Source organism: Stegostoma tigrinum, chromosome 6 (genome assembly GCF_030684315.1).
Source record: "Stegostoma tigrinum isolate sSteTig4 chromosome 6, sSteTig4.hap1, whole genome shotgun sequence".
In the NCBI taxonomy this organism is placed as follows: domain Eukaryota; kingdom Metazoa; phylum Chordata; class Chondrichthyes; order Orectolobiformes; family Stegostomatidae; genus Stegostoma; species Stegostoma tigrinum.
The window spans coordinates 77,086,571-77,102,103 of NC_081359.1; the positions used below are offsets into that span (position 1 = coordinate 77,086,571).

The 15,533-nt window shown below is 38.3% G+C and overlaps 1 protein-coding gene across 4 annotated transcripts in view; it reads right to left on the reverse strand.

Moving 5' to 3' along the window:
• atp8a2 (ATPase phospholipid transporting 8A2) overlaps positions 1 to 15,533 on the reverse strand; it is a 498,882-nt gene that overhangs the window by 335,039 nt on the left and 148,310 nt on the right. For all 4 annotated transcript variants that reach the window (XM_048533131.2, XM_048533132.2, XM_059646682.1 and 1 more), the window contains 4 exons: positions 12,999 to 13,072; positions 9,292 to 9,361; positions 8,114 to 8,241; positions 4,126 to 4,237 (listed from right to left, as the gene is read on the reverse strand). In XM_048533131.2, coding sequence (XP_048389088.1) covers positions 4,126 to 4,237; positions 8,114 to 8,241; positions 9,292 to 9,361; positions 12,999 to 13,072 — 384 coding nt within the window. The remainder of the gene's footprint in view (positions 1 to 4,125; positions 4,238 to 8,113; positions 8,242 to 9,291; positions 9,362 to 12,998; positions 13,073 to 15,533) is intronic.

A 15,533-nucleotide genomic window follows, 5' to 3' on the forward strand; every position in this document is an offset into this window, starting at 1 on the left:
GAAATATAAGGGTCTGAGGGCACAGCCTCAGAGTGAAAGGACAGCCCTTTAGAACTGAGATGGGGAGGAATTTCTTCAGCCAGAAGGTGGTGAATCTGTGGGATGCACAACCACTGAAAGCTGAGGAGGCTAAGTCATTGAGTGTATTTAAGACAGAGATAAATAGGTTCTTGATTAGTAAGGGGATTAAGGTTACAGGGAGAAGGGAGGAGAATGAGGTTGAGAGACATATCAGCCATGATTGAATGGTGGAACAGAATTGTTGGGCCAAATGGCCTAATTCTGCTCTGATATCTTATGGTCCACAAAATGCAAAAAATGGTAGCATTGATCAGATTTGAGAAAGACAAGCTGCTATCATGATGAAAGATCTGAAAGAACGAAGACTTTCACTGAAATAGCGGGCTTGAAAAATTGGTAGAATGCTATTTTTAAGTCAGCGCTAATTCTTGAGATATATGTACCATAGCTAAGGCCAACACTGGTTGCTTAACCTCAACCAGCTTCAAAAGTTGGTGCAAAGCTGCCTTCTTGAACTGCTACAGCCTGTTTGTTATAAGTACAAACTGATACTGCTATGAAGAAGGGAACTCGAGGATTTAGAACCAGAAACTTCTACAAGGACCAACTCAGGGGTGTTATGAAATACCCTCGATTTACCTGGATTATTGCAGCTCCAATAGTCGAGAAACACAACACCATTCAGTACAAAGTAGACTGATGGTAGGCACCATCTTCAATACTCAGTCCCTTTAACAGAGACAAACAGTGGCGACTATATACAACATTCACAAGATGTACAGCAATAATGTTTCCTCATGGTTCCTCCAACAATACCTTTAAACCTGCAATCTCTACAACCTAAAAGGACAATGACAGTAAATGCATGGGAACATCACTTACAAAGTTCTCCTCCACACATGATTTGGAACTACATTGCTGTCCACTATAGGGAAATTATGGAACTCCCTCTCTAACAACACAGTCAGGTACCTACCACATGGACTGCAACTATTCCAAAAAGCAGCTCAACATCTTCTCAAAACCAATTACAAATACTGGCCTAACCAGCAATGTCTACATTCTATGGAAGGATAACAAAGAGTAAAGGGCTTTTTCATCAAATGTACGTGGTAAGTGATATGATGTAATGCCTTATACTGGTCAAATGAACCACTAAATGATGTAAGACAAGCTGCCCACAAGTAATTCCTTCTGCTATCAAAAACAAGTGCAGCATGACAGCACTTGTGCTAAGTACAATAACTACGAGTTTTCGTTGGGTTCTTGATAATACTTGAGCACATGTAGTGAATTCACTCAATTCAGAGGGACTCCGTGTTCTTGTACAGAATGCTCCCTTTTACCAAGCAGAAGAGCAGTATCTGAAAGAAGTCCTACAACTGTTACAGGACCGTGTAATTAAAGCAAAGCTCATACTGAATGAAACAAACCCAGTTTCCACAGAATTTAAATATGATCCTGGAATTAATCTCAGTTTGAAATCATCATCATGACAGGTCACACAAAGATTTAATTATTTTGACTTTCTCAACTCTGTTAAATAAACAAAATTGTTCACATTTAGCACACAGACTTCGAAATGAAAATGCAACATTATTTCTCGCTTAAATGTGGTACTTGAGTTTGTATGGGAAAAGTGGTTTTATTTTCCACCATATGTCGAAATATCTCTGTGCTTTCTAATTTATATTTCATGTTCCTCTGTCAACAGTGGAACTGTAGTTTCAGCAGCAGGTTAACTGACTCACAAACCATCAAGTGGAAAACTCTGTTTGATTAAGCTTTGGACCCTTTACCACAAAATACAATTAGATTCTGCCACATTTCCATGTGTACGAAACAGCACAGGATACAGACTATCCAAATTGACTTTTCTCGGTCTTCTCTGCATTTGAAGGATTGCTTTAAATTTGTGTTAGTCAGGGAGAGTGCATTAACACCATTACACACAGAATTTGTGCACTGGCGTCATTATCAACTAATAAATTTTGTTCACATTTTGACAGCTTTAGAACCAAGCACAGAAGGAAAACTTTGTCTGTTGCTTGTCCAAGCGTGGGAGGAAATGGTTTGTAAAGTGAATCTGTCCTCCTGGACAACCAGCAAGATATCCAGCCAGATGTTCCACCAATCAATTAATGAATGGCACCAGCCTTATGATGGATTCAATTTATTTTTCGTTCAAACTGTAACTGTGAGCTTTTATATGGCAAATTCTTGTTAGCCAACAGTTAAAAAAATTCACAGTATCCATTACACATCATGAGGGACCCTTATCAAAGGTAAAACAATTCTGTATCTCCTCAACCAAAAAGATAAATGGATAGTTTCAGGTTTTGAAATCAATGCATGGCTTGAGCTATGAACATGGAAATTTTATGACATGGGAAATTATTCAGCTCAATATATGATTTTTGGACCATAATACAAAATGTACAGTGCAGTAGATACATTATTCCTATTCGGTAAATTAAGAGTAGCAATATATTCCAACCATTTAAGATCATAACTGTGCAATCCTCACTGTTTTATTCTTATTTTAATATTGGATTATCACAATGGTATGAATTACGGTTACTTACTTTATTGGTATTATAACAATTCAGCATTTTTGCTGTGACGATTTTCCAATAAGTCCATTATCTATCATTCAATCAATGTTAATGATTTACATGAAGGGGCTGAGTGCAATTTGTTTAGGTCTCCCCATAATAGAATGTTTAAATGGAAAAGCAGTCTGAGAGCAGGTTACAGGGTCAAAATTTTGTAATCCTACATGAGGAACTTCAGCAGTTGAGGGGAGGGTGCTCCAACGGACAGGAGGCTGCAGGGAGGAGACCCTACCACCTTCTCAACATTCAACTCCCTCCAGAAAGAGTGTTTTTAGCTGCTGCAGATCAGCTGATTTATCGTCTGGTCAAATAAAATCTGAAAGAACTGCGGATGCTGTAAATCAGGAAGAAAAACAAAGTTTCTGGAAAAGCTCAGCAAGTCTGGCAGCATCTGTGAAGAAAAAAACAGAGTTAACGTTTTGGGGCCAGTGACCCTTCCTCAGAACTACCTCAGTTCTGAGGAAGGGTCACTGGCCCCAAAACGTTAACTCTGTTTTTGCCTTCACAGATGCTGCCAGACCTGATGAGCTTTTCCAGCAACCTTGCTTTTGTTATCTTCTGGTCTGACTACCTTTCTTTTGGACTGATTCACAGCCCAAGCTATTCGGTTACCTGACAATCATACGGTCATTTGCAGGCAGAGGACATGGGCCCAAGATAATTAGTCCCTAGTCCATAAAACAAGTCACATCACTTCTAAATAAATCCTTAGCTCTAGTTCATCTGCACATTGCTGGAACCCACAATTACACAAACAAGAATCACAACAGACAAATTATTTATTTTCAAAACATGCAGCCACTCTTATATGTAAATACTTGCTTTTCTAAACAGTTCATTTCAGTCCACCGTTTTAAAAAAGCACAAAAAAAAAGTACAAAAATACATCGACTATACAGGAGGGTATCTTCATTGTAAAGATGGAACTTGGACTCCGCACACAATGTGTAGGTGTCACTCCTACCAATCCGGTCATGGACGGAGGTATCTGCAATAGGCAGATTAGTGAAGATGAGGTCATGTACGTTTTCCCTTATGGCTCCCTCATGAACTGCCATAAATCCAGTCTAATAGAATCATCTTTTAAGACATAGCAGATCCATCTGTAGTGATGCTGCCAAGCCAATCATGGAGATGGACAGTGAAGAGTTCCTTCTGCTCCCTGCATATCCTCAGTCCTTCCTCCAAGTGTTGTTTAATGAGGAGGAGTACAGATTCATCCATAGGAGCTGGGGTGGGGGGCAGCAGTGGTAAATGGTCATCAACAGGAGGACATTTTCTTGTCCATCTTTGACCTGATGCCTTGAGGCTTCATTTGGTTCAGAGGCAGAGTCAATGCTGAAGAGTCTCATAGCAATCCCTTTCGACTTTATTTCACAACTTGTTTTAGAACAGCTTTTATTCCATTGATAAACATTAATTCACACTTCAGAAGTGAATACAGATGTAAATATACAGTGAAATAAAAATAAGAAAATTAGATAACAACCTGCACTAGTTTGGTGTCGTGTCCAGTATAGACCACAAGGCCTTGAATCCATTGAGTGTTCCTCAGCTGCGCTCCTCTCAACAGAATTTGATCAGGTCCAACAGGAACAGGACTGCAAGAGAATAATGATGACATTACATACTCAAATCTGGACTCCACATACAACACAAAACATACAGCTATTTGATTCTAAGCCATAGTTTTAATCATGTGAATCCCAAGGCCACTAAAATATTTGGTTATAATATGGCAGAAATTTTGAAACATTCTATTTGAATGCTGCCAATCCATTGAAAGAAAAACAGTAATTACAAGTTCTTGCTACTATTTCCAGTAATATTCATGCAGTAATTTGCATTCCAAATTGCAGGCAATTCTTCGCTTATCCACCTGTCATATAACCTTACCAGGGGAAAATAAGAGCCTCTGTGAAAATGGAAAAGTTCAAACAAAAATTGATAAATTCACCAAGGCTTTGAAAGGGAGTTTATTTACAGGTGGTTGGATACTTTAAGCCTAATAATCAAGCAGGTGCATTGCATGCTTCAGTAGAAGTGTTTCACATGTACAAGGAAATGATCGAAATTAGGTATTGCACTACAGGGATCAGATCCCAAATGCTCTTCGACAGGGTTCACTTGTCCAAACTTATGACAGGAGAAGAGCATATGGTCTTCTAAAAGCAAACTGAATGAACAAAAACTCAATTTAAATTGTCTTTTTCATGTAGATAAACACACATAGTCCATGGCAAAAACATCAAACAAAAATTGGCGGAAGACATTATAGGAGTGGTAGTGAGTTTGTTCAAAGAAGTGGATTCCAAGATGGTGGCTCAGTGGTAAGACAGTCATTCCGGTGTCAATATTGTAGACTCAAGCATGCTTCCAGGATTTTATGCTCCAAGTCCTATTTCAGTGTCATATTGAAGAAGTGCTCTACTGTGGAAGGTATATTTTTTGATATCTCCTTCACCTGCATGACAGAATTCTATGAAGAGGAAAGTTATTACGGCATCATAGGGCTGGAAGTGTTCAATTTGTAACAAATACGTTTTATCATCTAAACATTAGTTTAAAATTCAAGGGTTAAATTAATGTTAGTGTAAAGCCTGGTTAAGAAACTAAAATTATTGTAAAGACGTGTAAAGACAAACCTACACTCAGTTAACCTATCTTTATTGAACAAGATCAGAGTGGTGGTGAAAAAGAGGCTTAAAACAATGGGTGGCCCATCTCTGGACCTCTTAATGGAAACAAGGTAGTCAGGATAGGGGGCAAATTACATCTATTAAGAACATAAATGATTTGTATGGGTTTCAGAATCAAGAGTTGTGCTGAAGGTGAAATTAATAAGCTGATTTTTCTCTTTGACCTACCTCAAAGCAATGCACACTGTCACAGAAATTGACAGTGGTAAGAAAAGATTATTTTGTTTAAGATTACTGGGTGTTTTCTCAAGAAGCATGCAATTTATTTTGGTAGACTGTGTGTCAATGGATTGAGACAGCCAATGATGTTACTGATGCCTGCGCTTTAAGCAAAGGTTAATGGAAGAATCCCTTTAAAATATTACTACGGAGAAAAGCTGAAACAGAGGACAATTAAAGTAAATTCTGGAAGATTGTGGCACACCTTCTGGAATCAAATCAGTGCCTAAAGGAATAAATGAGCCTTCAAGGTTTTATTTATTCACTCATGGGATATGGACATTGCTGATTAGGCTAGTATTTATCTCCCATTCCGAGCTGCCCTTGAGGTGGTGAGGGCAAGCTTCTATCTTGAACCGCTGCAGTCCATATGCTGTAGGCAGACCCACTATACCACTGGGAAGGGAATTCCAGGATTGTGACCCAACAACGCTGAAGGAAAAATCAAGTCAGGATGGCAAATTGCTTGGAGGGGAACTCGGGACTGGGGGTGGTGTTACCATGTATCTGCTGCCTTTGTCCTTTTAGATGGTAATGGTCATGGGTTTAAAAGGTGCTGTCTAAGGAACCTAAGGAAAATTTCTTCTGTGCATCCTGTAGATGATACATGTTGCGGCTCCTGACCATGATGATGGAGGCAGTGGATGTGTGTGGCTGCGGTGCCATTCAAGCAGGCTGATTTGTGCTTGATGGTATCAAGCTCTTGAGTGCTGTTAGGACTGCAATAATCCAGATAAGTGGCAAGTACTCTGTCACACTTGTCTCTTGTAGATGGTGGACAGACTTTGGAGGTTCAGATGGTGAGTAATTCTTATAACGCATAAAGACATCTGGTGGGAGGGATGAGAAGACAAATTAAGCAGAACTGAGCACAGAAAATAAATAATTATAAACTATATTAATAGCACTTGCTTTGTTTAGTTCTTATATACACAATTAAGCTTTTTTTCCTCACTTGAAACATTAAATCTTGTCATGTTGTTCAGTTAATTAAGGGTGTTTGGATATTTCTTAAACATTAGTAGTTATTAACACAATTGTAACACCAGATCATTGATCCATTAAGAAACACCAAAGTAATTTGATTGCTTAATTATCTCATTGCAGTTTAAATGAACCAGTGGTGCATAAATTAATTGTTGTACTTTCCCTACATTTCAATATTCTTCCTACTTTAGACTTACTTGATTTGCTTAAAAAAACTTGTTATTTTCTGCTTCTCACATAAAGTGAAAAGGGATAAAAGAGATTTAGGATTTCAGAGCTTCAGCACATGATGGTTGAAAGAATTAATCGTGGCAAGAGGGAACAGGGAATACATAAGGCCAGAGTTGGATAAATGCAAATTTATCAGTAAGGAATAAGATCTTCTGAAGCAAGAACATAAACGGATTTGAATTTAAAGATACAAATTTAAATCTGAAGGTTTTGGAGCACTGATACGGTAAGTCATCAAACACAACAGTTGTGGATAAAGGAGGATGCTTTTACAGATATAAGCAGCAGGATGCATGAATATAGAGAACCAGTGTCCAGCCAGGATAGCACTGAAACAATCCATGTCCAGAAGCTGCAAATATGGAAAAGCATTTGGTAACAGACCGGCTGAGGCAGGAGCAGAAACAAGTGATTTTAATGGTGAAAGTTGACTTTTTTTAAAAATTAGATTAAGTACAGGATGAGAAGCAGGGGTCAGGTTCAAGGAGGTTTCTGAGACTAAGACGAGTCAGTTTGAACGGGATACATTACGCATTGAAAAGGCTGGAATCAGAATTGTAGGAATAAAGTTTGTACTGAGGGTCAAAGATAATACATCTATTCTTCCCAACATTTAACAGGAAAATTACAGCTCATATATGAAATGGGATCACTGAAAGAAATAAGACAAAAAATTCCTGTTCTCTACTTTGACTTGTGAAGAATGGCTCAAATTTGAAAGCACAGCATGAAAATTCTCAATACCATAAATTCCATGCTATAACGGATTAGAAAATGAAAGGCAATAATGCTTAAGGATGTATTCAGTAAAATTTGTGGTGCCATGGCTAATCAAGAAGAATGTAAAATTCTCCTGGGTTAAAACCCCACCTGTTCCAGAGATGCCTGCAGGTTCATTATAAAATATCAACAAAATCATCCATTGAAGGAAACCTCTTACAGCACACATTGTTGCATAGTTTCCAAAAAAGCATTACTACAATCCTAATGTATCCACAGAGATGAAGTTTGGAACACACAATGCCTTTATAAAACACAAGATGTTCCTAGCAAAGTTAAAAAATTTCATGATTAGTATCTGCATTCACAGAATAGTATTTTTTCTTGTTCTTGAAAAGAGCTTGACAATAATGGTTTAAGCTTATAATTTAATTTCCCTCTGCTGCCACGATCATGCTCTTCTAATGAAAAGTTCACGTGGGGTGAGCTCACTGAAATAATCCAATCCAGAGGGCTGAAGCTGACCCTAGATACTGGGGTGGAAGCCAACCTATTGAAGTTAGAGAAAGATCATACAAATGAAGGATAGAATCAAACATTAAAAAAAAAACTTCATAATACCCATTGCTCCCTATTCGGAGATTGCCAGTGAAGTCATAGAGATGCCGATTGGGCCCATCACATTCTAAACTCCCAGTCATTTTCACTAAATCTTCAACGGACAGAATATTAGCCGTTATGGGCAAGCCCTAAAAGAAAAGAAGGACAAATGTACTTTAGATGATTCCATTTTAAATAGAAATTCTGGGAACATAGTAAACATTTCTCAAGGTAATGACCAACAAATGGGCAATGCCAAAAGTTAATCTATGCTTCTATAATCATTCTTACCAAGATTCAGCTGTTATGGCAATATCTATGTTAAATTAAAACTGAAGTTACTGTGGATGCTCTAAATCACAACCAAAAACAGAAATTGCTGGAAAAGCTCAATTGGTCTGGCAGCATCTGTGGACAGAAATCAAAGTTAACATTTCGAGTTCAGTGACCCTTCCTCAGAACTGAAAATTTGGGAAGTATTGATGTCACTGACCCATGTTAAATTACTGGAATCAAGCAAATCAAATTATTCTTCCCATAAAACTGTCAGAAGCAACATAGATAATATAGCTACTGATAATACCATTGAGAGTTGTGGATTCTTCAGATCGTTGATAAAAACACATTAAGAACATTCCTCCACCATCCAAAGGTAACCTGATGCAAGTTCTAGTGTGAACATTAACATCCAATACATTGTCAACGTGATCTGGTATAATAAACAAGATGGAATACTAAAGTTTGTCAAACTTGTTATTCTGGATGGATGAAATGGAACAGGTGTATACCAAGTTTCAGGCTAATTTTTCACTTCATTAGCATATAACCCTATTTCAGCAGAGTGATCTTGTTGTGCTTCATTACTCCTGCTAAATCAAACCAACCTTCATGGGTCAACCTCCATTACTTCTCAAATCTTCACATCATTTGTGGGGATGCAGGAACAAAGAAAGAACTGCATTCTATTACAATCAGAGATAATGGGAACTGCAGATGCTGGAGAATCCAACATACAAAGTGTGAAGCTGGAGCTCCTGAGATGCTGCTTGGCCTGCTGTGTTCATCCAGCTTCACACTTTGTTATCTCGCATTCTATTACACACTGGTAATATAAAAACAACCCTCCATGTACTTCTGGTTCCAATTAAACTGCTGAAATATGTTCTAAAACCAGCAACCTGGAATGGAATCTAATTTACCTGTCGTACTTTGAGATTTGTTTCCCCGTCCAGGTTGGATGTTTCAATGTAACACATTGCCTGTGGTTCACTAAGAAATGAAAAGACAATTAGTGAATGACCTATAGCAAAAGTATAAAAAGTCTTGCACACCGGTGCACTAAAGCAAGTATAGACAATAAAGGGGCACTCAACATTAAAATAACAATTCACTAATAAAGGAGAACATAAAACAGTCAGTGATGGCTAATACAGATCTTCATCCTGGACTTTATCAATTTCTTTCTTCAAACAGAAAATCAGATTGGCAACTATGAACACATATTCTTTATTTTAAAAAAATCATTGCGACCAATAGATTCCCATTATATTCATTCCTGATTTCCTTCCGGTTCCTATCCAAGTTCGTAACCAAAATCATCTTCCCAACTGTTCGGCCATAATCCTCACCGACGCTCCCCATATTTTGCCCCTTCTGTTCTGACAGCATCAACACTTGCTGGGTGATGTTCTGCAATCCTTCAATTGCTCACGGAGTGCCCTGACACATCATTCCTGCGCAAGTTTGCACAAAATACAAGAAACATCACAGCTGAGTCAGGCTGTACGTCCATCACTTATGTACAAAGAAACACTGATATGTGTTATTAGGTAACAGTGTGTGAATACTAGCTGATTTTAAACTCTTCCCAAACACAGGAAGACAATGTCCTCTGTCCCAGGTTTTGCCCTGCACAAGATCACACTAACGAGCACAGAGCAGGAACTGAACACATGGCCTTCTGGCCTTCAGTTCACAACAAATATGCTCTGGAACTAACTCAAATACAGGATTTTATTTATTACATCAGTAGTTAATTATTGCTTTTGATTGGGATTACTACATTTCTGATACCACCTCATTTTGTATAGTTATTGATTCTGAAATGTATCAATAATGACAATCTGATGTAATTAGTGAACAAAATACACTCTAGCTTAAATTAAGGAAAATAATTACATTTACATTTCATAAATCGATCAACTTCGTTTGACAGCATGGATAAACAGCTCATTGTCACATATAAACAAATGATTTTGTTTTCAAACTGCAAGATCATCTCGCTATCTTTTAAACAGCCATGGGGAATTTTCCTTTCATTACTTATTAACGAAAGCATTTTCAGACAATAACTAGCTAGGTACATTTCTCACAATCTTATAGATGGAAGTAATGGTTTTATTCCTAAAAGGCTTTATCAGCTGAAAGTTGGTCCAAAGTGAGTCCATTAAAACAACTTCAACAACTCGGAAACTGTTCTTTCAAATGCTCCAAGATGTACCACAGTGGTCAATTAATTATACACTGTCAATTTCTGCACTAACACATTTTTTTAGTGTGATCCTGATCATTTAAAAACTAAAGTCCTTACAGTCTGTTGTAAGGGATAGGGCTCAGAAATAAGCCAATACTTTTAAGTACTGTGTATCTGTATTCTTGGTGGGAATAAATGTGTATCAAGTGACTTTAAGAAAAAAAATTACCACAGAGCATCAAGGTAACCCAAATGGTATTCGGGAGGGTTATAAGGAGACAGGAAACATAAACAAGGAAAATCCAGGGATTAACTTCTATTTTGTCTAAGTTATGCTTTGAGTAGTACAGACCTGACAATAAGCCTTTTGAATACACCCCAATATTTGGTGACAAGTAAACAAAATGCATTCAGCAAATGCTGCTTGGTATGAAATCGATGCATCAAATCTTGACTGTTACTCAATATTATAATAGGACAAGAATAGAAGGGGTAACACTATGAGCGTTAACAGAAAAAATTTTTATATACATGATATAACCATTAAAATTAGTTGCATTAGATGGACTTAAAGACTTAACTGTTCCAATTTCTGGAATTTGAATCAGAATCCAGCGAAAACTTTTGAGATAAAATTATCAGATTTCGTGCATATGTTCAGCCTTTGCAAAAATCCATTCACAAACAGAAGGTTGTATTTATTCTTTTTAAATGTGGAACTGTTATCTCACACAAAACTTATATTCCCAGCATGAAACCACCTGTAGCAATTTTGACATCTTAACTACCATCACTAAATTACATGTTCTCTCAATTGTTCAATTTACTCTACTAGATAAGCACTCTACTTACTGCAGTGCTCAGGTTTCCCTAAAAACAGACAGTATTGGTGGACACCGCATGCCCAGGTGTCATTGGAAAGGGTAGCCCCCGAAGAGAAGCAGGCAAATTAGCAACTATGACTCCCTCCAAAAGCCGCTGCCTGAGCCTGTTAAATGGACGACTTGGTGAAGCCCAGAAGCAGACCCAGGAGGTCGTCCCTTGACTTGCCTACACCCTTCTGCGCCTGATGCCCAAATGTCAGGAACATAGGGCCAAAGTGCAACCAAAAGCACGACAAACAATTTTTTCAGATAACTAAAAAGAGTGAGGGGTGTACTGTTTTGCCCTCTTGTTGGTTTCTTCACCATCTACTGCAGTTCCAGTCTAGCAGCAAAGTCCTTTAAAACTTGACCAACTCAGTCAGTGGTAGTACTGCCAAGCCACTCTTTTTGATGATCATTGATGTCTCTGGCCCAGAGAACATTCTGTGCCCTTGTTACCCTCATTACCCTCTGTGATTATTTCAAACACTGTTGGAAGTCATGTTGGGATGAGCAGGGTACATGGTAATCAGCTGGATGTTTTCTTCCCAATGTTTGACTTGATGCCATGAGAACTTATAAGATCCAGAGTCAATGCTGAAGAATCCTAAAACAACTTCCTCCTGACTGTGAAGCACTGTGCAGGCACCTCTGCTGGGTATTTCCTGCCAGTGAGACAACACATATCCAAGAATGATAATGGTGGTGTCTGGGACACTCTCTGGTTGTTACTTGATTCATCTGTGGGAAGTTCTCCCTATTTTGACACTCATCTACAGATACTTGTGAAGGGGATTTTGTCTTTGAATTAATTTTATAAAGGTTATCAAATCATGAGAAGTCTTGCCATCTTGTGCATGTTTCAAAAGCTGCTACCCTTTCATATGAAGTTTTCAAAAGATGGTTTAGGAAGTGAATAACATTTATTACAGGATTAAAGGCAACTGCATCCAAATTTGTTTCTAAATAACAACGTGTTCCCTGAATAGATTTAAATTTGGAACTGATGATGTGTTTGAACTTATTACAGTTTTTTTTAATCCTTGAAAAACTCAATTAATATATCAAAAAGTCTGTTCATTCCATTCCAAAATACAAACATCTAATATTTTGCAATATATGCAGAAGTTAAAACTGCAGAATTTTCCTTTCATTACTTATTAACGATAGCATTTTCAGACAATAACTAGCTAGGTACATTTCTCACAATCTTATAGATGGAAGTAATGGTTTTATTTCTAAAAGGCTTTATCAGCTGAAAGTTGGTCCAAAGTGAGTCCATTAAAACAACTTCAACAACTCGGAAACTGTTCTTTCAAATGCTCCAAGATGTACAACAAGTGGTCAATTAATTATACACTGTCATTTTCTGCACTAACATTTTTTTAGTGTGATCCTGATCATTTAAAAACTAAAATCCTTACAGTCTGTTGTAAGGGATAGAGCTCAGAAATAAGCCAATACTTTTAAGTACTGTGTATCTGTATTCTTGGTGGAAAAATTCCCCATGGCTGTTGCTTTGAAAGCATGATTCAGAGTGAACAGCAATGAACCTCATATGGCGCCTGACCTGGTGGAGATAATAATCATATCAGCTGGGAGACACCGTCCATTGGTCACCATCACAATGTCCCCCACTGCCACCTACAAAAACAAATTGAACACAATGATATGGAAACACAAAAGGTAGCATTAAATAAAACAAAACATTCACACTGGAGAAAGTCTTACTACATCGTCAAAGATTCTGATCATGCAGGATACTAGAGCAAAGCGGGCTGGATGTGTACAGTGTGCAGTGGCTGAGAGCTGGAGCAGAGCTGGCTGGAGGCCTGGAACGGTGTGGAGTGGCTGAGAGGCAGTGCCAAGGGGGCTGGAGGTCTGGAGTAACTGAGATCTGGAGCAGAGCCAGCTGAAGGCATGGACTGGAGTGAGGATGGTTATTGAACTGGGTCTGGCGCAGGTGATCAGCAGCTTGCAAGACTTGTCAGACCACGTATGGAAGCCCCCTAGGCTGATCAACTACAATATGATGTTTATCTGTAATCTGTTTATCTGACTGTAATGTTTATCCTTTTAACAATGTCTTCTTTCTGACTTATACTATGAATTGCCCTATGCAACTTATTTCTTCTTTATTCTTCTATTTGTATCAAAGATTTGTACCCAGGTACTTCGTACTTGAGACGGTTCCATGACAGGTGACATTGTAAACTTTTCTTGTATACTCAAGTACAGAAGAACAGTGACAATAAATAAAAGCTAATTCTAATTCCATTTTGCCAGCCTTTGTTTTGCCTTCATCTAGCTCATGAATAAAGCCACAATGTGTTTTGGCTGCAATTCCTCACTTCCCAGAACAAACATCCATTCAAATTTTGAACAATTTTGAGAGCTACTAATATTTAAAGTCATTTGCATCCCCTAAAATCAAACTGATAGGTTTTCTTCATAAGAATTAGGAGGTAGTGAAGGTCAGAGTCATAGAAATGTATGGCACAGAAACAGACCATTCGGTCCAAATCACCCATGCAGACGAGATATTCTGAATTATTCCATTTGCCAACTTTTGGCCCAATATCCCTCTAAACCCTTCCTGTTCCTGTACCCATTCAGATGTCTTTTAAATGTTGTAAAATGTACTAGCCTCCACCACTTTGTTGGCAATTCACTTCATACACGCACCACCCTCTGGTGAATTGCCAACGAAGTGGTGGAGGCTATATCTTTTCCTTCTCACCTTAAACCTATACTCTGGGGAAAAAGTCTTGGCCATTCACCCAATCCATGCCCGTTATGATTTTATAAACTTCTATTAAGGTCATCCCTCAGCCTCCAATACTCCAAGCCTATTCAGCCCCTCCCGATAGCCCAAACCCTCCAACGCTAGCAACATCCTTGTATATCTTTTCTGAACTCTTTCAAGTTTAACAACATCTTTCCTACAGCTTGGAGACTGCAATTGAACACAATATTCCAAAAGTGGACTAACCAAATGTCTGGTACAACAAAGTATGACATTTGTGTTATCAGAAAAATTACAAGTACGATGATGTTAGCTCTCTTAGAAATTTGTTCATGGAATCTGGGTATCACTGGGTAGGCCAGCAGTTATTATCCAACCTAATGCTCTTAAGAAGGTGGAGGTGAACTACCTTCTTCAACCGCTGTTGTCCTTGGGGTATGCGTAGATGCAGTGCTTTTAAGATGGGAATGACAGCATTTAACCCTATGACAGTGAAGGAAGGTGACATTGTTCCAACTCAGGATGGTGCACAGCTCAGAATGGTCAAAATTGCACTAAAGGGACATAATCAGTGTGAGGCAGCCTTCATCTGAACAAGACAGAGGCTGAGTGAGTACATTTGGAAATTTGGCTCAAAGTGGTGCAAAGTAAACTGTGTGATTATCAATATACAGGTGCGCACACACATTTGATGCTAGCGAGTTTTGAGAAGATTTGTAGCTCAGGTTGAGGTTCTGGATGTGAGTTTGCTCGCTGAGCTGGAAGGTTCGTTTTCAGACGTTTCGTCACCATACTAGGTAACATCATCAGTGAGCCTCCTACAAAGCGCTGGTGTTATGTCCCGCTTTCTATTTATCTTTTTGATGCTAATTACAATAAGTTTGGGTTTCTGTTTCTTTGTGTTAGTAACTGGTGTATTTTATGTGTATTTACTTCTAAGTATTTCTGTAGCCAGTGAGATTTCTTTTAAAACAGCTTTAGTACTGATTTTAGAGTGAAAGGGTTTATGTGTACCTTACAGGATTTTGTTTCTTGTAAACTGTTTTGCAACACAAGTAAGAGAAATAATGGAGCCTCAAATTTGTCAGAGACCTCTGAAACTTATATTTAAGCTTGGAAAACTTGCATTCAATTTTTACTCTGAGTGCATTTGTTCTGTGAAGTCCTTGAAATAGAATGGATGGATAGTCCCGTGTTCCTGGGAAGCAAAGGACATATCGTTATGGCACGGACACAGAATCAAGCCAACCTTTCTACCTCTGTATTCGCAAGAAAGAAAGATAGAACAGTCGAAGATTTCCCAATAATTACTCCAATGATTCCAAACTAGACTTTGAATAACCAATCTCAGACTTTATG